Source organism: Arvicola amphibius, chromosome 6 (assembly GCF_903992535.2).
Source record: "Arvicola amphibius chromosome 6, mArvAmp1.2, whole genome shotgun sequence".
NCBI lineage: Eukaryota > Metazoa > Chordata > Mammalia > Rodentia > Cricetidae > Arvicola > Arvicola amphibius.
This window is the reverse complement of record NC_052052.2, coordinates 268,899-295,460: the sequence shown is the minus strand read 5'-3', so window position 1 is coordinate 295,460 and position 26,562 is coordinate 268,899. Positions and strand designations below refer to the sequence as shown.

The 26,562-nt window shown below is 45.7% G+C and overlaps 1 protein-coding gene across 5 annotated transcripts; it reads left to right on the top strand.

Annotated features, from left to right (window-relative positions):
* The first annotated feature begins 2,958 nt into the window (after window positions 1-2,958).
* Window positions 2,959-24,733, top strand: C6H1orf159 (chromosome 6 C1orf159 homolog). Of its 5 annotated transcripts, XM_038335017.1 has the most exons (10): window positions 2,959-3,045; window positions 10,454-10,568; window positions 12,743-12,836; window positions 14,826-14,901; window positions 18,538-18,633; window positions 18,951-19,016; window positions 20,973-21,107; window positions 21,399-21,424; window positions 21,515-21,545; window positions 22,762-24,733. In XM_038335017.1, the coding sequence occupies exons 3-10, from the start codon at window positions 12,765-12,767 to the stop codon at window positions 22,857-22,859; spliced, it is 600 nt and encodes a 199-aa protein (XP_038190945.1). In that variant the 5' UTR covers window positions 2,959-3,045; window positions 10,454-10,568; window positions 12,743-12,764; the 3' UTR covers window positions 22,860-24,733. The 5 variants fall into 5 exon arrangements, 2 of the variants coding, with proteins under 2 accessions (XP_038190945.1, XP_038190943.1); XR_006020844.1 differs by having other exon boundaries at window positions 18,538-18,829; window positions 21,399-21,545; window positions 22,762-22,870; XR_006020845.1 differs by having other exon boundaries at window positions 18,538-18,829; window positions 20,973-21,186; window positions 21,399-21,545; window positions 22,762-22,870.
* Window positions 24,734-26,562: the final 1,829 nt, after the last annotated feature.

Below are 26,562 nucleotides of genomic sequence, written 5' to 3'. Positions count from 1 at the left end.
TAGGCACAGGTTCGAATTCCAGAGCACCCAGGTAAGTGTTAAGGCACTTGTAAAACCAAAGGCAAAGAACTGGTCTGGGCATACATGGTTAGAAATAGAGGTATTTTATTAAGAAAGGAAAAGCACTCCTGAGAACGGAAGTAGCTACTGAGCAAAGGAAAAAGCATGGCCTTGAAAGTGCAGATCCACACTGGGTGTGGTACACACACCTTTAATCCAGGCAGATATCTGAGAGCTGCAGACCAGCCTGATCTACAGAACTGGTTCCAGGATAGCCAAGGCTATTACACAGAGCAACCCTGTCTTGAAAAGTCATACACACACACACACACACACACACACACACACACACACACACACACTGCAGAATCACAAGCCTCATGATTCTTTATAGTTCTTTTATATAGCACTTGCCTTTTCTACTAGTCTCCCCCAAACTTAACCCCCACATACCATGTTGGATGATTCTTGGAGACGAAAGATATCACCAACTGCCACAGAAGTCCTGTAGGCACCCAGAAACTGAAACTCAGGTGAATGACGCCCTTTTCTAAGACCGGAGCTCTATTTTCATGGAAAAATTTTGATATTTTAACCTTGGACAAAAATACTGAGACAGAAGCCAAGATGTGGTGGCTCACGCCTTTAATCCCTGCATTCAAGAGGAGGCAGAGACAGGTGAATCTCTGTGAGTTTGAGGTCTGGTCTACAAAGTGAGTTCTAGGACAGGCTCCAAAGCTACAGAGAAACCCTGTCTTGGAAAAAGAAAAAAAAAAAAATACTGAGACAGCACCTACAATCAATCTTAGGACTCATGCTGGATGGCCAACAGACAGAGGTCAGCTGGGAAAATTGAGCCACTGTGAGTCCAAGTCTCTGAGCAGACCCTAAGGATAATGTAGAAAGCCCAGATTTTACAAAAACCTTCAACTTTGAGAATGTTTTCTTCAGAGGGGCTAGCCGATCGAATCGTCCCAGAGTGAAGGGATGGGGGAATTGTGGGAGGAGGTAACACAAGTGACCAATGTCTCCTCCCCTCATTGATATACCAGCTCTCAAAGGAGACAAGTCTCTGGTGAGCGGACACACACACAACCCTTTCAAGGACATCTGTCCTTTTCAAATATTTGTAAGAAATACTAGAGGTAGCCCAGAGGAAGAATCCAAAACAACAAAAGCAGAAATTATGCCTTCTTGATGTCACTCATCTGGGAAGAATGCAGCCCATTTTACCACAGTCCCGTCTTCCTGTGCCACAGTGGTCATTGCAGATGGCCAAGAAGGCCAGCAGCTCTAACTCTCTGACAAATTTCCAGGGAAAAGTAAATAGAGGTTGCACAAAGAATGCTGAGTTGTCTGACCGGCTCTACCAGATCAGAGGAACTGAGGTCACGTCAGTATCCAGGAAGTGAGGCCTAGTGGAGAGCTAGGGCTTGGCAGCGAGGTTACACTGGAGGCCGCTCCAGAACAGGGTGAAAACCAGTCTTGACGCAGGCACAGAGCAAAGCCTGACACTCCCAACCTTTATTCAAAACACAGCCCTGGTGTACGCCTCTGTGCTCTCCCCAGGTACTGCCTAGTGATCCAACTTCACTTCAGAGTCTGATGAGGTGCAAAATGCACACCCCCTCCTCCCTGTGTCAAGGTGGCCCGGTCAAGGAATCTTAGGATGGCTTCAGTTAAGAAGTCCAGATGCCTGAGGCTTGGAAAGTTGGAGAGACCGGAGATCAGATAGCCCAGAGACAGACTCCTAAGTGTTCCCTGCAGTGACCTCAGCTGCTCCACGCTTAGCTCAGTGTGGGTGTGGCCTCCCACCGAGTCCAAATCTCTGAGCAGACACCCAAGGTAAACTAGAAAACCCAGATTTTTTTTTTTTTTTTTTACAAAGAGCTTAATTTGAACATCGTTAAGTGTTCACTTTGAAATGGGGCTAAACCAATCAAATCATATGTTTTGAGTGAGTTTGAAATGCATCTGCTGTAAGTGTTGCAGCTTGAATGGAAAACTATTATGACAAACAGGAGCCAAAGAATACCGCAAAGTCACTCTAAGTGCAGCAGCTTATGGTTCTGCTCCAGGGAAAGGTTTCCCCAGTGCAACAGCTCTGTCCCAGCAGGAGAGGGTTGCCTCAGTGAAGTTCTGCTAGGTGTCCTCACCCAAACCTCAGTCAAGAGATTTATTGGTAGGGAGGAATCCAGAGAGTGGCTGCCTCTGCCAGAGTGGAAAAGGGGAGCAGTGAACTGAACAGGTACAGGGCTTATATAGGGCTTCTTAGGGGCAGAGTTTTTCCGAAGAGTTTTAGGGTGGAGATTGGTTGGATTTCAATCCCTGAGCTTGGACAAACTCAGAGACTGGCTGGATTTCGTGTTTAGGGATTGGTTATTTTTCCTTCTGGGGGGGGTGGTTCCTGCTCACGGTTGGTTGCTGTGCTGAGTTGGTCAGGGACAGAGTGTGTTCCTTTGGTTCTGGTTTCACTGGCCCTTTTTTAATCTTTTGGCTCTAGTTTCTGGGCTAGGGTGTGTTTCTTTCACTGGTTCTGGTTTCAGGGTTGGGGTGTGTTTCTTTGGCTGGCCCTTTTCCCCTACATTTGACCCATCTCAATCACAAACTAGGGCCAGTTAAACGTTTCAAAAGCTACCGTGGCCTTGGGTGGAAGATATGATATCTTTTCAGATTCTCTAGGGCGAGTTGGCGAGGTACTCAGAGGTCACAACTCCTACCCAACTGCCTAGAGCCAGACTAGGCTCTGATTGGCCGCAGCTAGGGACATTGGGGAATATAGTCGTGGTTTCGTGTCACCCCTACCCTCCCGACACCCCCAGTCTACATTTCTCAATCAGTTCTCCAAGCCCAACCCAGCGGCCTGGAGAGAATCCCGGATGAACGCCTCGGGGGTGGGGCGCCGCTGGGAGTTGTAGTTTTTTTGTCCAGAGCGACACCGCCGACGCCTGGGCGGGGCTTGGGTCAGAGACTACAAGTCCCAGGGGGCGCTCGCGGGGCCTTCGCGTGGCGGCGGGTATGAAAGAGGAATCCGCCCGGTGTATGGTGAGTGAGGGCCCCGGTCTGACCGAGGTGTCGGCTGCAACGACGCGATAAAGGCCGCGGGGCTAGGGTAGCTCAGACTCTAGAAGTCGCCCAAGGCCCGGCGGGGCAGTGCCCATCCTGCCTTGCTGCCATTTTGCCAGTGATGCGGCGGCAGGGGAGGAGCCGCGAGCGGAACGTGGTGGTTGCGCTAATGGACAGACAGGGAGGGGAGGTTGAGAGGGAGCGGAGCAGGACGTGGGAGATGTGGGACTAAGTGAGGACTTTGCTGTGCGTCCCAGTATATTACCATGATACGTTTCCCACCCACCTCGTTTCGGCTTTTGGCTCTTGCAGTTTCTACCCGCAGCTCTATTAGTGAGCTCTTAGTGAAACTCCGTAGGCCTCTTTAATTTAAAGGTATCAAACTTGGCCCGGTATTTTGTTTTTGTTGTTTTGAGACAGGAACTGGCCATGTAGCCCCTGCCAGCCTCAAACGTGGGATCATCCTGCTTCTATTGGCTCATAATCTTGTTGGTGGTGTTTCTTGTTATTACCACAGTGTACAGAGAAGGCAGAACGGAGGTCGTTTCTGTTCTACTTTTTTAAGCCCCTTGGTGGTGTACATGGTGTGGGGAGTTGAATCTAGGGTCTCTCACATTTTAGGACCTTGCTGTTCAGCCCCTGCTTTTTCTCTATCATAAATCCTGCAGAAATTAATGGCTTGGCTTCCCCAGGTTGATCCAGGTTACAAAAATAGTTTGATTGTGGGTGCACTTGATAATAAGAACCACACAAAAATTTGAGTCCTTTTTTTTTTTTTTTTTTTTTTTTTTTTTTTTTTTTTTCCCCTGACACTTGTAGAAGGAACTATTGATCTGGATTATACAGATAGTTTCTTTTCTTAATTTACATACCCTGGCCTTACTAGTCTTCCTCAATGCAACTTGAGCTCGTCTTGTCCACTGGCGTCGTCTGTCACAACACCTCTCAGAACTGGCTGGCGTCTGTTTTCCATGTTAATTTGGATCTATGGATCTATAGGATAACTCATTTAAAGAACATTGCTACCAGGCAGTGGTGGCACACTTAATCCCAGCAGTCAGGAGGCAGGCAAATCTCTTGAGTTCCAGGCCCCAAGACAGCCAGGGCTACCCAGAAAACCCCGTCTTGAAAAACCAAAATAATAATAATAATGGTGATGATAATGAGCTTTGCTTAGGGGCTGGAAAAATGGCTTAGTGGTTAAGAGCAAATAATTAGCAAGAAAATGTGAGTTCTAGTCCAGCATCCATATCCAGGTGCTCACACCACCTGTAACTTAGAGAATCCCACTCCTTCTGGCCTCCACTGGCATCTGCCTTTATGTTTGTAAATATACATACATATAATTACATAATTAAAAATAAATCTTAAACTGTGCTGGAGAGATGGTTCAGCAACTTAGAGTATTAGCATCCTTGCAGAGGACCAAGGATCTGTTTTTAACACCAACATGGTGCCTACAGCCGTCTGTAACTCCGGTTCCAGGGCATCTGGCAGCCCCTGGCCCTCTGCAGGTACCCTAACCCTAACCTTAACCCTGTTCTCAAACTCAGAAACCCACCCACCTCTGCCCCCAGAGCGGGATTAAATGCCTGTACCACCACTCCTGATAATTTTTTAATTTTGTGAGTTCACTGAGTTCAGTTAATACTGCCTGTTGGGATGTTAACTGATCTTGTTGTTGACTTGATATTGCACATTTTGTTTCGGTGAGTTCACCTGTGCAGAAGATAGCAATTTATATTATTTTCCGTCCTCCAGCTTTTAAATTCTTTCTGCCCTCTCCTCCACAGTCTTCCCTGAGCCTTAGGGAGGGGAGGGTTTGGAATAGATGTCTTATTTAGGACTGAGCAGACCTACTCTCAGTTCCTCAACCACCAGCTAAATTACCTTTTGCATACTTATTTATCTACTTTTTTATTGAGACAAGATCTCATCATGTAGACCAGGCTGGCCTTGAACTCACAGAGATCTTCCTGCCTCTGCCTCCCAAGTGTGAGGATTAAAGGTGTGCGCCACTACCCCTGGCCTAAATTGCCTTTTAAGGGAACAATCGTATTTGACATTTCAGTCTTTGGCATATGTCACTATGTTATGTCGTTAACCAGGGCTGGATGGATTCTGTTCTTTTAACCTGGATGCCTGAGAAGTGACAGTTAGGATATTTCTCTTTCTGGTGTTACCAGGGAAAGGGAGGTGGCGCCTAATCAACCACGAGGGAAGGGTGTATTCGAACTTTCCTTTGAGTCGCAAACTCACTGATAAAGACAGACTTATTATTAATTATGAAAGCTTTGTCTCTAGCTTATGCTTGTTTCTAACTAGTTCTTATAACTTAAATTAACCCATTTCTATTCATCTACATCCTGCCTTGTGACTTTTAGGTGTTACCTCTCCTACACATCCTGTTTCCCTTGCATCTGGCTGGTGACTCCACCTCTCTTCCCAGAGTCCTCTCTGTCCCCTCAAGTCCTACCTAAACTCTTCCTGCCTAGCTATAGGCCATTCAGCTCTTTATTAAACCAATCAAAAGGTGCCTTGGCAAAGACAACATCTTCACAGTATAAACAAACATTCCACAACACTTCCCCCTTTTGTCTAAATAAAAAGAAATGATGTAACTCTAACACAGTAAAACTATGTATAATAATTTTCATGTAATAATTATATTTACAAAGTCCAGTCCATTTGTATTTGGCAATTTCGGAGAAAATACTCTATTAACTATCCTATCTTGATGAATCCAAAATTTTATTCCTTAACCACTTTCTATCATAACTTGTATCACCATCCTAAAACTATCTTTTTAGACCTTAAAACATCTTTTTAGATAAACAGTTTAAGTTTTTATGTCTCCCAACCTTACAGACTTTACACCTCTTTTGTGAGTTTCTTTTCTGAATTTAGTAGCAAGGAAAACTAACTATAACTATTAATCTTCAACCCCATCAGAGAACTGAGAAGGATATATTACCTGAGTAAACAGGAAGTGCAGAGCAAACAACTTCCAAAGCTATAGAAGCAACAGAGAGATTTGGCTACCTGCACAATCAGCCAAGGTTCCTCTGCAACACTGGGGCAACCATCTGCAGCTTACAGGCCTAAAATATATGACAGACTTTTGTGAAGCAGGAATTCTGAAGGACTGTCCTACCCTGTCTTGGCAAAGTTTGGCAGTCACCTTCTTTTGTGTCCTGCTTGTCCAGTTTGGACAGCATACTGTCAACAGTCAAGGCACGAATAGTTTCTTGCCCAGTGCCTAACTTTGCCGCATTAAAAACAAACTCCATTTGGATTTTCTTTGGTGCCAATTATCTTCTCTGAAGAAGATTGGTGTTGCCAGGAACAAACTTGTCTCATTGTTGTGAAAAGCCTTATGTCATTATAACATCTTAAATGCCATATTTTGTAGGACTCTTATAGGCAGAGACTGCTCATTTGTTTCCCAGCTGCCCAGACCCAAATGATAACACAGAAACTATATTAATTACAACACCATTTGGCCAATAACATGCATATTTCTAGTTAACACTTACATCTTAAGTTAGCCCATTTCTATTAATCTGTGTATTGCCATGAGGCTGTGGCCTACCAGTAAGTTTCTGGCTTGCATCTGGCGTCTTTCTCCTTCAGTAGCTACATGGTGTCTCCCTGACTCCACCTACTTTCTACTTTCTATATCTCTGTTCAGATTTTCTGCCCATCTTTACTAAGCCATTGGGTGAAACAGCTTCTTTAATAACCAATGGCAATAAAACATATTCATAGCATATAGAGGGGAATCCCACATCAGTCTTTGAAATGTTTGAAGACCATCTGTCTGTCTATAATATATCTGTTTGACCTTGAAAACATCTAACATGGCCACAACTTTGATTGTTATAGATGACTAACTCTAACCTACATTTCTTAATTATCTTAGACAGTTTCTAGTTCGGCTAGAACTTTATATTACGTTTAAAAATGAGCATCATAGATATAATACCTTAAATAAGAGTAGAAACATACATAATATATTCTAACAAAAATAGCCTTAAATTTGTATCAATATACAAAAATCCATATGTATGTAAAATTTTTGAGACTAGTAGTTTTTTTAGTTTGAAAGTAGATTCAATAATCTACTCTTTTATCCTATCATTTTTATATCTCCCTTTTTTCTCTTCAGAAAGAGAGTCCTGAATCTAATCTCCTATGTTTGTTTGCTTTTTTCCGACTTGACCAATAATAATTTGTAACCAATTCCCCTAAACAGTAACAGACATCCATAACCCACCGAATGACCACAAATGGCGCACTCCATTTTGGGCCAAGCAGTGATTTAATTGATACAGTTTCTGTGTTGTTATTTCGGGGCTGAGCAGCCAGGGACAAGCGGCCTCCCTTCAACACCATTTCTTGGTAATGTGGGTGTCAGGTTCTCTAGACTGCTTCCTGTTTTCTGGGGGTGATGGCATCTCTAGGGGACCCTTAGAAAATGAGGATAACTGTCAAATCCTGGGAGAGCTAGCTGTATTACTTTTCTTTTAGTCTCTGTGAGATGAGAAAACGCAGAGCTTCTCTGAAGTCTTAGCTGGAGTCGTCTGAGGCTGGACCAGCTCAGCTGGCAGCTTTCAAGTTGTTCCGGGTATAGGTTTTTGAGGAAACTATTACTGAGGCATTCTGAGAGGCTGGATCATAGCTGATCCTTTTGTTCTAAAAACATATAAGCATTTAAAGGTAACATACATATCTGCATTAACATAAGTATGGAATGTGTGGTGTGCACAAGTCAGCTAAAGATGATTTGTTTTATGTATGAGCAGGTAAAAGGCATCAGTCAACTTTATAAGTCTGTTTGGGCTGTATAACCACACTGTTATGAGGACTCTAGCCAACAAGATTTATCATGTCTTATCCAGTTTCAGAGGGATCAGCATATATGTCACCTGTCCTGTAGTCTTTTTTGACCTTTCCCTCATGTCTGTAGCCAAGATCCTCAGGAGATCACCCCAGTCAAATCTGATCTCTATTAACTTGGAAGAGAACCATAACTTCTTGTTTGCTCTACCCCAGTGCAGAATTCTTTCTGAATTCCATTTTGACGTTAAGACAGTCTTTTTATGGTGGTGGTGGGGGGAGATAGTTTTTTCGAGACAGGGTTTCTCTGTGTAGCTTTGGAACCTGTCCTGGAACGTGCTCCATACACCAGGCTGGCCTTGAACTCACAGAGATCTGCCTACCTTTGCCTCACCACCTGCTTCTACCTCAAGACAGTCTTAAAATATATAGGTTGGTTTAATTTAGCAGTCCCTTCCACAACCCAGTGTCCTTCAGCAGCAGCTATTATCTGTCATTGACGTTCAAAAATGAGGTGGAGAAGGATGAAAAGTAGTTTTGATTCTGCTGCATGGACTGGCTTTGTGGGAGCCCAGTCTGTTTGGATGCTCGCCTTCCTAGACCTGGATGGAGCGGGGAGGACCTGGGACTTCCCACTGGGCGGGGAACTCTGCTCTTTGGACTGGAGAAGAAGGGGGAGGGGGGAGGGGGAGGGAAATGGGAGGAGGTGGAAATTTTATGAAATATTATAATTTTATATATCTATATATCTATATATATATATATAGTTAGCAAATAAGAAACTAGAGCTAATGGGCCAAGCACTGATTGAAATAAAAAAAAAAGAAGAAGATGGTGTGGACTGCTGGCCTCCATAGCCTCTTGACACATATATACACCACATACAACAGGAAAGAATAAGTACCAATGAAATCCTCAGCTAAAGGCACTCGCCACCAGGCCTCACAAAGCGGAGTTTAGTTCTTGGACCCACATAGTGAAGGGCGAGAACTGACTCCCACAAGTTTCCTCTGACTTCCATGCATGCATAGCAAATATATATATATACACACACACACACGCAAATAACCAAAATTTAAGATTATGTACAGAACTGCTGAGCTAATGGGATGGCTCAGTAGGTGAAGGGTCTTACAGCCAAGGCTGTAATTTGATCTCCGGAACCCACATGGTGAAAGAAGAGAAATGACTGTTGTTTTCTGGCCTCCACATACACGCTGTGCGTTGTGTTTTATGGCCTGTGTATATACCTGTGCATACACACATGCACACACACAAAGTGAACAAATAAGTACACGTTAAACAACTACCATGTCTTGGTAATTGGAAGACAATACAATTAAAACAGATGTGAAAAGATACTTCAGTGGTGACTTTTGACATGTGACTAATGACATAAAAAGATGCAAAACCATTACTGGTCAGGGAAATGCTGATAATGAGATACCACTATGTGCCCACCAATATCAAATATTGGTGAGGATGCAAAGCCTTTGAGTTCTTCTTCTCTGCTTGTGGGAAAGTAAAGAGGTACCACTATATGGAAAAAAGTTTGACAGATTAAACACACCTCTGATCCAATACAAATTCCTTGGTTATTTACCTATGAGAAATAGAAATACAGGTTCACATGGTGTGTACTCCAGGACCTGTGATTTCCAGAATGATAGGAGCAGCTAGGAACCTGTCAGCAGGTGATAGGTAAAGGGAATGAGGTATAGCCACATAACAATAACATAGTAATGCACAGAACACATTGCATCTAAAGATTCCTGGTGCTGAATGAAAGGAACCGGTATGTTCTATTTTCATGAGACTATAGACAAGGCCAGCTTGACTGCCTAGGACTGAAGGTTGTGGGGGCTCACAGAAGGCTGTGATTTCTTTCTTTTTTGGTGTAGTGATGTCCTCATAGGGTTTCCCAGAACTCCCTGACTTGTTTACTTTAAATGGATGTTATTTATTGTGTGCAAATTATGCTTCAATAAAGTTGACCAAGCAGCAAATGCCAGCGTTAACTGAATGTTGGACTTTGGCATCTTTCTACTTGACCTGGGTCTAGGGAATGCTTGTCTCAGAATGAGCAGATGGAGTTTTCTTCCAGGACAGGCCTTTGGTGAGAAAACATTTGATTGCATCCTATAGTTGAGAATATGATATGAATATGTCTCTAAGAAGATTTCACACCTTAGAGAAGTTAAGTCAAGCCCAGAATGTATTTTGAAACTCAGCATGCAATACTGAAACAAAAGCACGCACTAATAATGAGTGCCAGAAACACAGGTGACTCCTGCAGGCCTAAGCATCACCTCTTCCCCCTATAATGTGGTCATTTTCTTGATAGTCCTGGCTTAAATCCAGTATAAAGTGAATTATCGTACAGGCTCCCACTTTCCCTCCTGATAGGATTGGGGCCTATGTCATGCTGAACCTTCATCCCCATGGGTCATGTAGACCCACATGATCCCTTCCTAGGTCTCAAGTGGGGTTTTCTACTGCCTCTAGGCCATTTTTAACCTCAAACTGAAGCTTCTCTGTGTTCTCTCAGAGAGTCTACCTGGAAGTGAAGCTCAGGCTACTCTTGTACCAGAACTGGAGATGCCCAGCTTGCCCGCTATTTCGGTGCTGCAGTGGCCTCTGCTAAGTAAAAAGTCTGCATAGAGGTAACATACATATATTTATTTTTGTTGTTGTTGTTACTTGAGACAGGACGTCACGATAACTCAGACTGGTCTTGAATTTACTATGTAGCTATACTGCTTTTGGTCCTCTTGTCTCCAGCGCCTAAGTGTTTGGATTACAGGTGTGTACGGTCACACCAGTTATTGCCACTCTTGCAAGACCTTCACCAGCTGAGATACATCCTTAGTCTCTTAAGAGATAATGATTTTTCTTTAAAGATTTTTTTTTCATTTTATGTGTTTGGACGTTTTGCCTTTATGTGTATCTATGCTCCACATGCATACAGTGCCCTCAGAGGCCAGAAGAGGATGTCAGACCCCCTGAAATTGGAGTTACAGACAGCTGCCAGTTACAGTTTACAGATAGAAACTGAACCCAGGTCCTCTGGAAATGCAGCCAGTATCTCTCCAGGCCTGGTTTTGTTTTTTGAGACAGGGTCTCACTGTGTAGTTCTGGCTGGCCTGCAACTCACTAGGTAGACCAAACTGTCCTCAAACTCACAAGAAATCTGCCACACCTAGTTAACTTTTTGTTTTTTAAGAGGTAACCTTTATGGCAAAAAATATTCTTCAAATCTTATTTTGGACTTTGATTGATTTACAAGTACCACTTTTCAGGGATTTCAGGGAGAGGAAGACTATAGAGATGGCTTAGTGGTTAAGAGTACCTGTTTTTGCAAAGGACCCAGGTTGAGTTTCTATCAATCACATGCCAGTTCACAATTGTCTATAACTCCAGTTTCAGGGATCCGATTCTCTGTAGGCATCAAGCACACATGTGATGTGCATATATACATATAGTTAAAACATTCATATACATAAGATAAAATACTATTTTAAAAAATTAAAAGGAATGGGCATGTAGCTCGGATGATAGAATGCTTACCTAGTGTACACAAAGCCTTGGGTTCAGTCCCCAGCCCTGCATAAATCAAGCCTGATGTTGCACATCTGTAATCACACCACTCTGTGGTAGAGGCAAGAGGGGATGAGAGAGACGGAGAGATGGCTCAGCAGTTAAGAGCACTGACCCGTGTTCTATTCCCAGCACCCACATGGCAGCTTATAACTGTAACTGTTATAATCTGTAACTCTAGTTCCAGTAGATCTGGTGTCTTTTCTGACTCTGTAGGTGTCAGGCATGTTCATGGTAGGCAGATAAACACACATGCATAAATTTTTTTTTAAGTTTTTTAGAAAAAAAAAAGGTAGTATTGGTACAAATCGAGTTCAAAGTCAATCAGGATACAAGAAACCCTTATTCCCAAAACAGGAAAAAATTATTAAGAACTGTACATATGATATTGCCTCAAGGCTCTGTGGTATGTTTTCCTCTATATTAAAAATAAGACATATAAGCACTAAGCCGGCAGTTTTCAGGCACCAGGTGTTCTAAGGTTTAAATCTTGTTGCAATATTTTGCTCCTTTTTCGACTCTGGATCCTTCCTCTTGTTATTACTCTTACTATTTTTTGTTTGGTTGGTTTTTGGTTTTTTGAGACAGAGTTTCTCAGTGTATTCCTGGCTGTCTGGAACTGAGAGATTCACCTGCCTCTACCTCCTGAGTGCTCAGATTAAAGGTACATGCCACCATCCCTGGCTTGTGACTATACATTTTTAAGTTTGGGTATTACTCTGGACCATGACTTTATATCCTCTTGCTTCCCCAAGTTCAGAAAGGCGGGAACACTGTATCACTGAAAATTCCCAATGAACCCACGTCCACCCCAATCTCCTAGCTACACACAAGGAAACCAAATCTTGTTAGTAGTGCTTAAGATGTGATTAGGACTTTACTAGGGCAGTGTGTCTTCATCCTGGGAAATCTTGCTTTCAGAATCCTGACAGCATATCATTGGAAGGAATACCAGGTTATCCCTCTCAATCAAGGCTCTGCCCACCTGCCTTGATTCCTGAGTTTTAAGCCTTAAAACTATAGCAGTGTACAGCTGTGAGCTCTTCATAGTCCTAGCTATGCTAACAACTGATTCCCAGGTAGAGAGGAGCTGATGTCTGTAGTTCTCACCCTGGAGGAGTAGGTAAGGGTGCTTTGACTGCATCACTGCGTCCCTGAAAGGCTGCCCCGCTCTTTCCATTAAAGCCCTTCCACCCACCCTTACCAGCACCTTCTCCCTGAGCCCTGTTCTGTCTTACAGGTCTCCCTGTCAGCTCCCCAGCATGACCCTGCAGTGTCTCATGCTCTTGGCTAGCCTCCTGATGGGAGGAATGAGCAAGTCCACAGAAAGCAAGGTAGGTAATCCCATGCCCCGTGGCAAGAAGTTGAAGCCTCCTCAGAGGCAATATATTCTCATCCCATAAAAATTTCAGTCTTTGAACTTAGGGTTCACTGATGTTAGCCTGACCCTCGTAGAATCCAGTTGGAGTCCACTGCTAGTGTTGGAATGACTACACTGCCCATCCCCTGTTGTGTTATGACTTCTAGAAGTTTCTCTGCCATACCTACCTATTGCTATAGCTGACCTAGAGTCTCTGCAGAGCCACTCTCCAGAGCTACCTGCTCAGTTGTTGCTTGCTCAGGAGCTAATGACTGGTAGGCATGCATGGTCAGGCATCCTAGCTCCCACCAGAAGTAGTCAAACAAAGACAGTTACACTCCAGTGGGCTGAGGTTTGGTATCTGCCATTATTCTCTCCAAGCCAGGCAGGATATGGGGAATCCCTTACTAACTTGGCCATGGGTAATGGAAGGAATGGTGTGCACTGAGCCTTGATCCTTCCTATGGTGGTATAATATTCCCATTTCCCTATTATAGTGATATTTTATTTATGTTTTAATAACTAAAGCTTGCCTGAAGATTAGAAGGTAAAACTAAGTCACTAGATGCCAGGCATTGATATCACACACCTTTAACCCCAGGATCTGGGAGACAGAAGCAGATGAATCTCTGTGAGTTCCAGGCCTCCCTGGGCTACACAAGACCAATGCAGAAACAAATCCAGGTGTTGGTGACTCAGACCTTTAGTCCTGTACTAGGAAGTCACACGCCTTTAATCCCAGCACTAGAGGGGACTTCACTCGTGGCTGGGCACTTTTGCTTCTCTAATCTTTATCTTGAACCCCAATATCTGTTCTAGATTTTTATTCATTATCCTTTAGACACTCCTGTTAACTAAATTCAGATCACAGGAAAAACCACAGACTTGTAATCCTATCCCACAGGAGACTGAGGCAGTAGAGTTCTGAGGGGTTTTTTATTTGTGTTTTTGAGGCAAGGTTTCTCTGTGTAGCCCTGGCTGTTCTGGAACTCTTTCTGTAGGCCAGCACTTGATAGGCAGAGACAAGTGAATATCTATAAGTTTCAGGCCATCCTGGCCTACACAGTGAGTTCCAGGCCAGCCAAAGCTACATAATGAAACCCTATCTCAAAGTAAAAATAATAAATAAAATTTAGAAATTAAAAATAGAGAAAAGGCAAACTGAATATAACTTTTAAATTTCTTGAGTGTTTCTATAAAGAAATAAGGGCACCTATATATTTATGTTAGGATTTGGGGAAGAGGGATATTTCTAAGGAAGTGTAATTGGACAGAGGGTCATTAACTAGGGATCTAGCTAGGCTGCTGTTCAGATTCTTGTCCCTATGGCTTCAGAGATAAGGGCCTACCCTTTCAATATAGGGAGGGCAGTACTCTGTGAGGGCCTTAGCCTCTCCTTGCAGGTAAAGGGCAGGAGATAGCCAAAGACTTCCTTTGAGCTCTCTCCAGTGTCAAAAGTATTCTAGTTTAGGGTAGTGTGTTCTGTGCCACACCATGCCAGGCTGTCTGAGGCCCAGGCCCCAGGCCAATTCACACTAATTCATTAGGTCTTACCCTTCCTGGCCTTTGGGAGACTGGGTAGCTGGTGTTGGACACACCTAGCCAGATTCTAGCCTTATATTTGATAGCTTATTCAGACATCAAATATTCACTGGTCACAGGCTCTGCACAGTGGGAGAAGGACCTGTTGGATAGTGATTCCTACAATGTGACAGACGTAGAGTCCAGGTATTTGTAGAAATATCCAGATCTGTCCAGTAACTTCCAGGTTTGGTCTCCATGTTGAGGGCTAGAATCTTCCCTGTGCTCTTTCAACACAGGCTGCAGTAGGAGTGGGTAGGAGTACTCACTTGCCCCTAGAGAGCTATAGGTAGCGAGAAAGCTAAAACCCTGCTGTGACCAGTGCTGTTCTTGGCATGAGCGAGGCACTCACCAACCTGTCTCACTAATGTCTCTCCTCTAGGCCCAGCAACCTGAGTGTTGTATGGATGTGGTAGACTTCAATGCTACTTGCCCGGGCACAGGCCTATGTGGCCCAGGTAAGCATCATTGTTACAATAGCAGACTAATCTCCACCCCATCATCCTTCCTCAGTGTCTCAAGACAGCTGAGGGAATGGAGGAACTTGGGCCGCACAGGCTGTGGCGTTGCTCAAAGGAGGCCTACCTGGATTTCCTTCTTGAGCAACCTAACCACACCCTTGTCTGGTGTAGGCAGGACCCTGTGGGAACTGTTGTATGAAGGGCTGAGGCACAGGGAGAGGGAGGTTCAGAAGAAAACTAAGCCAGGATAGCACTTTCAGGACTTAAAAGCTCTTAAGGTATTCCCCCCCCCCCCGCTTTTAAGATTTTTTTACTTTTATTTTATGTGTGAATGTTTGCCTTTAGGTGTGCATGTGCATCACATGCACACCTGGTAACCTCAGGGGCCGGAAGAGGGCATCAGATCTTGTGGAACTGGAGTTATGGATGATTGTCAGCCTCTGTGTGGGTGCTTGGAACCAAATCCAGGTCTTCTTCAAGAATAACAAGTGCACGTAACTGCTGGATCATCTCACCAGCACGTCGTGGGGGTCTTGACTCTGGAATATCTAGCAATGTTTGGAGGCATTTTTGTCCATCACAGCTGATGCTAAATGAGTTGAAGCTTCTAGCATCTGGAGATGAGGCCAGGGTCCTGTTCACGAACCTCGGAGCCCAGGATGACCCCACCACAGAGGGTAGTCCATCCCCAGTGTCAGCATGGCAAAGGTCAGGTCCCTGTCCCACAAAAGGTTCTAGGAGGCTAGGAAGGCAGTGCTTCCTGGAGGCAGCTAACAGAGGTTGGGGCTGGTGGGAGAAGGCAAATAGGGGCCTCTGGGAGAGGAGGACCTGATGGAGGAGTGTCTATGTGTTACTTTCATTATTAATAAAGAAACTGTCTTGGCCCTTTAAGAGACAGAAAATTAGGTAGGCGGAGTAGACAGAACAGAATGCTGGGTAGCAGGCGGGAGCAGACGCTTCAGGCAGTCGCCATAACAGTCTCCACGCCTCTCCTCTCCCAGATGGACGCAGGTTAAGATCTCTCCTGGTAAGGCACCACTTTGTGGTGCTACACAGATTATTGGATATGGGTTAATCAAGATGTGAGTAAGAGGCTAAAACTAATGGGCCAGGCAGTATTTAAAAGAATACAGTTTCCGTGTTATTATTTTTTTTCCTTTTTTTTTTTTTTTTTTGGTTTTTCGAGACAGGGTTTCTCTGCAGCTTTTTTAGAGCCTGTCCTGGAACTAGCTCTTGTAGACCAGGCTGGCCTCGAACTCACAGAGATCCGCCTGCCTCTGCCTCCCGAGTGCTGGGATTAAAGGCGTGCGCCACCACCGCCCGGCCCGTGTTGTTATTTTGGGTAAAGCTAGCCTGGTGGCGGGACACAGCCCCGCCGCTCCTTTCTACAAGGACCCACGTAAGATGATGCCAGGGCCACCCACTGTTTTTGCCTGTCTTCAGGCAAGAAATGATTGTGATAAAAAGTTGGTCAGTCTTGAGGGGGGTGACTCTGGGCTGCTGTTTTAGACTAGATTGACTCAGCTGTCACTTGATCTGTCAAGAGGTGCTCCTTGGTACCTGTCCTGAGTTCCATTACACTCAAGACTACATAAACCCAGAGAGACTGCTCAGAAAAGCAGGTACCCTAAAACATTGACAGGTTCATGGGAGGAGGACACGGACAAGATGTTGAGACTAGAGGGGAGATGGGGACCAAGGATGAGTGTAGTAACAAGGGAAGGAGGGCGTTATTTTGTGGTGAGCAGAGAATCTGAGGATGCCGTCTTAGGATTTCCGTTGCTGTGAAGAGACACCGTGACCACAGCAACTCTTTTAAAGGAAAACATTTCATTGGGGCTGACTTACAGCTTCAGAGGTTTAGTTCATTATCATGGTGGGTCATGGTAGCATATAAGCAGACATGGTGCTGGAGAAACTACTGAGAGTTCTACATCTTAATCTGCAGGCAGCAAGAAGTGAACCGTGTGTCACACTGGGGGTAAGATCTCAGAGCCCACTCTTTTTCCAATAAGGTCACAGCTACTCTAACAAAGCCATGCCTCCTAATAGTACCATTTCCTATGGGAGCCATTTTTTTTTCAAACCAACGTAGATGCCAAACGACCTTCATCAGCCTTCTAACCTAAAGTTCTGGAAGTTGAACTTTCCTGGATTCCTTCACATTAACAGGAAAGCCTGGGACCTGGCATCTCATGGGGCTACAAATTGTCCAGAGATGGCTCAGTGGGTGCAGGCTACTATGCCAAGGTAATGCTAGTCACAGAGGGGCTGGAATAAGGTGGCTCTGGGCACAGGTACAGGGATGGAGATAACTAAGTTTGTGTGGGAAGACATAGGAGCCCCATAGGCCTTCAGGGCTCCACATGACTTTCTGGCCACCCTCTTTCTGTACATATAATTTAACAACCCAGCATCAGCCTACGATAGAGTCAGTTATGTCTCAACACAGGAAATCAGTAAAGGATGATTCTGGGGAGAATCACTATGTAGCTCTTGTTGGCCTGGATTTCCTAGAGATCCACCTGCCTTTGTCTCCCAAGAGCTGGAATTGAAGACATGCACCACTAAACCTGTTGAGAATCTTACTCTTGGTGCTAGGTTTTGTACTGAGGACCCCATGCCTTTAGTAGACACACATGCCTCTCATGAGATCTATGTATGTATTAAATTGATAAGAGGAATAAAGTTAGGCCACTTTAGGAGACCTATTCCTCATCTTATGATTCCACGTTTGAGCAGGAATCTTTCACCCAAGTAGAACTGAGTATTTGGACTTTGTTCCTGTGTGATTTTTTTTGCCCACAGCATTGGTAGAACTGGAATGGGCTGATGTCCTTCTTAGACCATTTGTCCATTGCTGCTGATATTATCTCTGCCACCACAGAAAGGCTTCAGTCTCACCACAACCCATCTGTTCAGATCAGACATTATAACCTTCATTATTAAGGTCCAGTGACCCATGGTTTAGCTCTACATGCTGCCCAGTATCGAGCTTTGGCTTCTAGTACCCCATCAACATTTATGGACCGTGTCTGCTCATCTTCTGTGTTGGGGATGTTAGAAGTAAAGGTATAAGATGGCTTTCAGGATGCCCTGTCAGAGGAGAAACAGCTGTCCACAAATCACTGGCCAGTACAGGCTAGGTCACTCTCAGAATGAAGGTGTAGCTTTGGTCAGTGCCAATCTTGGATAGACATTTGGCTTGATCCTGCTACAGAAGATCCTGGGAATAACACAGGGACAACAAACAAGCCTGTGTGCACCTGTCCCAATGTAGAGGCCCAAGTGAAGACGCACTGCCATAAGTAGGCAATATCCTGAAGGAAATGGTTCTGGTGGATAAGGCTAGACCTAAGCATGATACCTATTCATTTTAGCTAAGTACTTTGAATAGTCTCCTGAGGCATCCAGAAAAGAAATGATTGCCTTAATGATGGGCATCCACATGAATTTGGTTGAAAACTCTATGCTTTCTGTTGAGTTTATTTCTTTTTCTGGAATTGGAGACTGTGCCTAAAGATTTCCACATCATGTAAATGTTCTTGAGTTGAAAATTACCAATGCATAATACAGAAAAGCTTACAGAAGACAGAGAGATGACCTTGACTTACTTATCTCCTCCTGGTACAGGGTGCTACAGGCACTGGAATGCAGATGGGAGTGCTAGCTGTGTCCGGTGCTGGAATGGGACCCTCCCGAAATACAATGGCTCTGAGTGCAGAATTCGTATGTCTTCTCCAAACTATCTACCCCAGTTCCCCCATACTTCACAAGGGTCCTCATGTCCTATTTGGGGAGAAACCAAGGACACTGTACTTGTCCTCTCCAACGGCGGTACCCACCTTGCCCAGGAATGTTGTCTATTAGTGAGCAGCCCCATGGATCCCTCCCTGAGTGTTCTGTTCACTGAGGACAGCTGTGGGTGAGAACTGCTCCTTACTTTCTCATCTCTAACCTGAGATGCCCTTTTAGGACTATATGTGGAGGCCTCAGTAGGGTACCTGGCATGGCCCAGTCCTCCCCTCAATTATGCTCTCCCATAGTTACTGGCCGGGGCATGCAGTTTCCTATGAACAGAAGCTCAGGGACACCTGGACAGCCACATTTTGGTAAGTCTTTTAATTCATAAATCCAGAACTGTGCCTCTGATTAGGACCTGGGACTGGAGATGGGGCCCATCATTAATTAGAGCTGGTATTGGTACCATTGCCAATCCTGAACCACTGAGACCACAGAAGATATAGTCCACTCTGACCCCCAGGCCCTAGGGATTGCATTGCCCATCCCATTTTGCTCTTACAGGATGTAGGCCACTGACGAGACTGCAAAAACACAGGTCATGCCTCCTGATCTGCTTTCAAGGAAGGGACAAGCCCTATTTACCTGATGCCTGTATCTCTAGAGTCCTCAAGCCCACCTTAAATGAAGGCCTGGGGAGTAAGGGGTGAAAGAATATGTCTGAAGTAGCAGCGTGGCCAGGCAAGCAAGAGAGGGGACTGGGGTGGTGCTGGTAAAGATAATACACCCAAGGCAGAGGAGCTCCATAGGTTAGGAAGCTGGACCGAGCTCCAGTACAAGACTGCCTCTTAGGTGACACAGTCATTTTAGGGACACGTCTGACCCTCATCCTTCAACAGTGCTGGATTGGGCTCAGTTCTTCCTATGGGCCTTGGAACCCATCTCTCCTCTCTACCAGAAATTGCACTTGAAGGTGCTATCCTTAACAGTGGAAGTCAGTGGCACAGAACAATGGTGTTTAGGGTAGGGGTAGTCTAGACTCATCTATTGCACAATGCTAATGAGTCAGAGCAAGGTCCATTGAGTCTGTCTCAGTAAGAAAGAGACTTCCCGGGAGATCTTGTCTGTTTCTAAACAGTAGTGGAGAATGTGCCTGAACTGGCCTTCCCCTGTAGTCAGATTGATGACTACCTTAAGAATCACAGACCCTTCATCCAGCAACTGATGGAAGCGGATGCAGAGATTCACAGCTAAGCACTGGGCCAAGCTTTTGGAGACCAGTCCAAGAGAGGATAATATGAACAAAGGGGTCAAGACCATGATGGGGATACCCACAGAATCAGCCTACCTGAGCTAGTGGGAGCTCAATGACTCTGGACTGACAGTGGGGAAACTTGCAAAGACCAAACTAGGCCCTCTGAATGTGGGTAAGAGATGTGTGTGTGGTTGGGGCAGTCTTTATGGCCACTGGCAGTGGGACCAGGATTTATCCCTACTGCTTGAACTGGCTTTTTGTAGTTTCTTTTTTGAGGGTTACCTTGCTCAGCCTAAATATAGAGGGGAGGGCCTTGGTCCTGCCTCAATGTAATGTATCAGACTTTGTTGCCTCCCCATGGGAAGCCTTACCCTCTCTGAAGAGTGGATGGCAGGTGCAGTGGGGAGAAGGTGGTGGATTAGGAGGAGAGGAGGGAATGGGAGTGGAATAGATAGGTAAAATGAGAAAAGATTATTTTAAAAAATTAATTTATTTATAAAAACTAAAAAAGGGGGGGGGGGTGGCACACCCCTTGAATCCTAGCACTTGGGAAGCAGAGGCAAAAGAATCTCTGTGAGTTCAAGGCCAGCCTGGTCTACAAAGCGAGTTCCAGGACAGCTAGGACTGTCACACACAGAAACCCTATCTCAAAAACAATCAAAAAGAAAGAAAGATATTTGCTATAGCTGGCAGTTACACTGTTCTGTCAACTAATAACCCCCTAGCATGTCCTGACCCCAAACAAATGGAGCTGAGCAGGAGGCAACTGCATATATCCAAAGTGAGCTGTAGCAGAAGTACCTGCTGCCAAGGCTGGGGCCAGTCTAATGGAGAGAGCACGGGAATTAGCCTGGTCCAGGAGAGAATGGGCACTATGATGTCCCTTGTCCTGGGGCGAGGTGTGTTGGGCTTGTGGAGGAGTGCAGAGCCCTTGCTCTGACATGTGGCTGGTGCCTAGTCGGGGCTCAGGAATGTGTGGGGAATGGTGGGCCCCGTGGTTAAGCAAGGAGCACTGTATCGGTACCCATCCCCCAGACCCAGGCTCTCCTGGCAGTTGTTGGTTTGCCTGCAGGGGGTCCTCATGTGGCTGCCTCCCTCTTCCTGGGGACGCTCTTCATCAGCACAGGCCTCATCCTCTCTGTGGCTGGGTTCTTCTACCTCAAGCGCTCCAGTAAACTTCCTGAGGTTTTCTACAGGAGAGACAGAGGTACTTCCTCCTGTGACTGAGTTTCCACCTGCCTAGCCTCAGGGGAACTGTCCAGAGCCTGTCCCCACTCAGGACATAGGTAGGTGATCCCCAGCAGATACAGAGCAGGCACAGGGACTCCACAGAGTGCCTCTGGACGCTCTTATAGCTAAGAACGTGAGGGTGGGCCCTGCTGCCTAAGAGCTTCTAGGGTAAGAAACGGTGAGCAGCTGTCCAGGCTCCCAGTGCTCAGGGCACGCAGAGCTGTGGCAGCTGCTGGGCAGCAGAGTGACATGTTGTTTTCTTCCCCAGCCCCTGTCCTGCAGCCTGGTGAAACAGTAAGTAACCTACTCTGCTAGGCTGAGCGACCCGGCTCTTTGTTCCTGTGCCAGCCCGTCCAAGTCTCACTTTGCCTTTCTCTTTTCAAGGCTGTGATGGTCCCCCTGCCACAGTCGTCAGGTACTGCCTGCCGCATGTTATGGGAGCTGGGTGGAAGGGTCTTACTGTGGACCAGTCTTCAAATCCCGTTCTATAGTTTTTATCCCCAGATATCCCGTTCTGGGACCTGACCTGCCTTCACACTTTCTAAGTAGACTGTTCCATAAGTCAGGGACAAGGACAGGTGCTCAGCAGGCAATACTCCTCTTCTTTCCCATCGACACACATGGTTTCCATGTTGCCTCCCTTCCTCAGCGTAGGGCCACGTTCCCTGCTTCATCCGTAGTCATGTCTAAGTTTAGCTCTGCTTGAGAGCTGCAAGGAATATGTCAGTTCCTGAGCCTTTCCCTGCCAGGCCTGTGCAGTTATAATCCACTGTGTAGGAGATGCCGTGAGCATAGACAGGTTGACTGCACCGTAGTTGTGCAGCTCTTGGCCCGAGCAGACTCATTGTCTTCACTGTCAGTGGTCTAGAGTGGAGAACCAGTGTTTCTCTCTTCTGAAGATAAAGTAGTTCCTTGATGAAGCCATTCCTACCTTGTTCCAATTAGTACCTGTCTCAAGTTCTCCAAAGCAGCCTTGTCCCTGAGTACCTTACAGGTGTTGCCAGTGACCTGTACCACCATACAGCAAAAGATACACACTAGCCACTTCAAGAAAAGTGTGTCCCTTAATAGTTCCAAGGCCTGGTGGATAGGAAATCCTTCATGTCTCAGTTCCTAGTGTCTCATACTTCCTGTGGCTTTGCTCATCCATGTCTCTTTCTCCCTCTCAGGAGGATAATAGTCATGGGATTCAAAGCCCACCTGGTTAATCTGGGATGATCTCACCTATTTTAATGGCATCACATCTGCACACCTAATTTTTTCAAATTAGGGTTATGTTCATAAACTTCAAAACTCAGGGGTGAGCCTGTCTTTAAAGAGTGCCGTCCAACTCCCTGTAGAGCATAATGCAGATATAGTCTGTGCTTCTGTCTTAAGGAATAGCTGGGCTCTGATCCAGGCCCCGGTGCCAGGGTCTTGATAGGAAACAGCTGAGCTCATGGGTGCCTCCATTAGAAGACGCTACCATGGCACAAAGGGAGCCTAATAAGCATCACTCCCTTGCCAGAATAAACCCCGTACATGGCCTTTGTGCTCTGTGACTGTTGACTGTGCTCCTGAGAGCCTATCGTTCTGGCAAACATCTGAACTTTACCTATTTCTGATTCAGCTTTTCTCTAACCTCATTTCAGTGAGGAAGCCAAGATACATCAGGCGTGAGCAGCACCCAGACAAGAACAAGGATCCTTCTGTCTTCTCCACATTGGAGGCCCACATCAGCAACGTCTGACCCAGAGGTCAACTGAGACTTCACAGCACAGCATTGGAGACCCAAGGTTCCCCTCCAGTGAACTCAACACACAAAGGGCCTGAGGCTTAAGATAGGCCAGCGTTGGCCTCCAGGGACAGATACGTACAGATGCTAGGGGGAGCTAACCTCTATGCAGTGAGGTCTTCTGTCCCACCCTTACTATGTGATGTGAGACGTGAGGACTCAAGAACAAGTCATATAGAGTCTGGGCCCCTCAGGAGTCACAGCAAAGTTCCAGCATCTGTAACAGCTTCAACACAGGCTTGATCCAAGTGGTCAAAACATCTGGAGGCCACCCAGACAGAGGAGCCCATGTTAGACAGGACTCTCTCCATCACCATCAAGCTAAGAAGAATGAAACCAAGATCCAGAGAATGGAGAAAACAACCTAAAAACTGGTACCAGAGATAGGTTGCTCCAGTGTTGGCCTGATAATTTATCTGCTAACCTCCAAGGTATACGTTTCTAAGAATTGCAGAATTGAATGTCCTGGGTTTCCTGATTCTAGGGACCAGCAGAACCTAGTCTCCCAGGGACAGACTCCAAACCTTTCAGGCTGGATACTCAAAATGTTTACCCATGAGGCCTCCATATCTGGACACTTGAAGATCATTTGTGTCGCTGGGCTTGTTGAGAGCATGCTGGACAGGGGTCCTGTCTTTGCCCTTGTGGCTGGTAGCATTAGCCATATGCTCCTGTGGAAGAAGGTGCCCTGTTAACCAATGCCACCTCCCTCTATGGCCCAAGGATGTCTAACATCTTCAACATCTGGCCCACATCTGATCTTATTAACAAGGATGTGAGCTTACTTTCCCAGACTTGAACCAGTGGCTAAAATAGCAGCAGTGATTTAAAGTTAGACCAATTAAACTAGACAAGATATTCTCTCCTCTAGCCTTACTATCCAGGGGTCATTTATTCAATATGTGTGGGACACCTACCCCATTGCCATGTTCAGGGGACAGAACAAGGAAGGCAAAGAGAACCCCTTCAGCAGGATCCAGGACCTGCCATCTGTTTCCTGGTGGGACTGGCAATACAGCAGTCCATCCCCACATGGGGCCTTGCCCTGTTCTACATGTTCGGGACACTGTCTTGTATGAGGTGACTACCCAGCTCCTTAGGACTTGAGATAGAAGGTCCCAATCAGTGGCCTTTCAGAGGGGACTACAGATGCCGCTGGATGTGGTGGCAAACACCATTTATCTGAGCACTTGGGAGGAAGAGGCAAGTGAATTTCTGAGTTCAAGGCCAGCCCGATCTACAAAGCAAGTTCCAGGATAATCAGGGTTATACAGAGAAACCCTGTCTCAAAACAAACAAAAATCCAGGAAAAAAAAGAAGACTACAGATACATTACTAGGCTTTGTGGGGGCCACTGACTGTTTGTAGCTCTAAGTCACCCTTTGGGAAAGTAGGACTCTATGCCGGCCACCTGAGTCCAGCTTTGTGGTTCCACTCAAAGCCCGAGCGTACAAGTGGAAATGTTTGTCTGCTGACTAGTGGAGGAAGTAGATAAAGACCATAGGATCCTAGAATTCCTGCCTATGGTTGTTTGAATAAGAATGCCTCCCATGGACTTAAATATTTAAATGCTTAGTCTTTAGGGAGTGGCACTACTTGAGAGGGTTTAGGAAGTGTGAGTTTGTTGGAGGAGGTGTGTCACTGGGAGTGGGCTTTGGGTTTCAAAAGCTCTACAGGCCCAGTGACTTTCTCTTCCTGCTGTTGCCTGTGGATCTGGATGTAGAACTCTCAACTTCTTCTCCAGCACCATGTTTGTCTATGTTGCCGTGCTGATAATGGACTAAACCTTTGAAACACTAAGTCCTAATTAAATACTTGCCTTTATAAGAGTTCCTGAGGTCATGGTGTCTAATCAACAGCACTGGAACACTAAGACACTGCCCTTGCTTTGTAACTTCTGTGGCTTTCTTTATGCACTGGTTAGAGGGCTGTGGCCTAAGACATCTGCAGAAACCTGAAATGAGTTTGACATCCAAAGAGCAGCCCTCTACCCTTGACTGTATTTCAGAAAAGTGCTGGGGAGTAAGATCCTGTCGGGCTAAGGTGTAGGTTTCCTTTGTTCTGAAACCAAAGACCTTGCCCTGGGGAAGGATGTGAAGTAGTATAAGCAACAAGATGGAGTCTCACCCAGCATCCTTTTTCTTTTCTTTTCTTTTCTTTTCTTTTCGTTTCTTTTTTTTTTTTTTTGCAGCTTGATACCCTGGGCCTAAAGCAAGGTTGGGTGCTTTAGCCAACTTATAAACACCTTAAGGCCTAGGGTTCTCTGGAATGATTTCTAATGAGAATTGGAAAGAGATGTTGGCAGCAACCAAGGAAGGCAGCAATGAGAAAGTAACTGCCTGTCTGGCTCCCTGGTGCCACAGATAGGTCTTTGGAGACCTTGTCTTCACTGCTGGAGATACAGAAGGATACCGTTGGTCAGGCTGCCTTATGTCTAAACAGACCAGGTCTACATGCAGCCCTAAAAGATGGGGCAAAATGCCAAACCAAATGACACCTCTCCCCCAGAGTCTGCCTGTTCAATCTCAGCACCAATGTCCACCTACTTGTGGGGAAACCAGTTTCTACTCAGCAGCTGAGGTCTTAGGAGGAATTCTGACCACAGGGCAGCCAGTACCAAGTGAGAATGTGCAGCCAACCTCCCATATCCATTGTTTGGAAAACAGCAGAATGGTTAGCAGAGATGATGCACACCAGGCAAGCAGAGATGGGTGGGCCTAAGACTGAGAACCTAAAAAAAAAAAAAAATCCTGGTCTTAAAAGACCTCATGCACTAGCCATATCTTGTTTCCCAACAGTATATCAGGGACTTGCAGCCAAGTCAGTTGCCATGGTGGTGAGTACTGTCATCAGAGTAGGTTTGTGGTACTACTGAGAGACTGACCAGTTTGGTACAAGGATGGGGTCAATAAGAGCCTCTCCTAGAGAGGGAACCCCTAAGGCTGTGGGGCCCAGAGTGAGAAGAGAGGAAATAAGGTTGACCTTATGGGCACTGTTCACACAAATGCATACACATACTCAATGGTGGTGGTATTTTGATGTGCACACCCACACATTGACTTGCCTGCTGGTTAGGATCGGGTCAAGATGGACCCCACTTACTGCCCTTGACAGTGTAGTCTGAGTTCTTCCTATACTGGCTGGAGCTCCTCCAAAGCCTGGTCCCTCTGTCAGCAGGGAGTTGACTTCCCTGAGGTCAGGCCTGGGAGAAGCCTAATAGATTCCTAAGGTCTCACAGCATACTTGCCTCTGGACATTGACTGTTCACTGGGTAGCCTTGGTGACCTCAGAGCTTGGATATTCCCAGGAGCCCTCTGAAGGTTTTCCCAGAGCATCTGAGACTCTAGCTTCCTAGAGGCAGCTTGTGACACAGAGTCATACTCTACACAGAACTCGTGGACTGGGCCCTCAGCAGCTCTTCCTTTTCAGCACCATCTTGCCCTCTACAGTCCTAGACCCTTTAGAGGACACCTTCCTTAGGTACCCACCTCCTCTCAGGACCTCCATTTTCCTTTGAGCCCCTAATTCCCTGGGCCCCATTTTTGATTACTAATACTCATAAGAATTAGGCAGGAGAACCTCAATTCTTCCAATGCTCAGGCCCCCTTCCTCTGACAGGACATTGTCTCCAGGTTCCCACAATCCCCCATATCTTAGC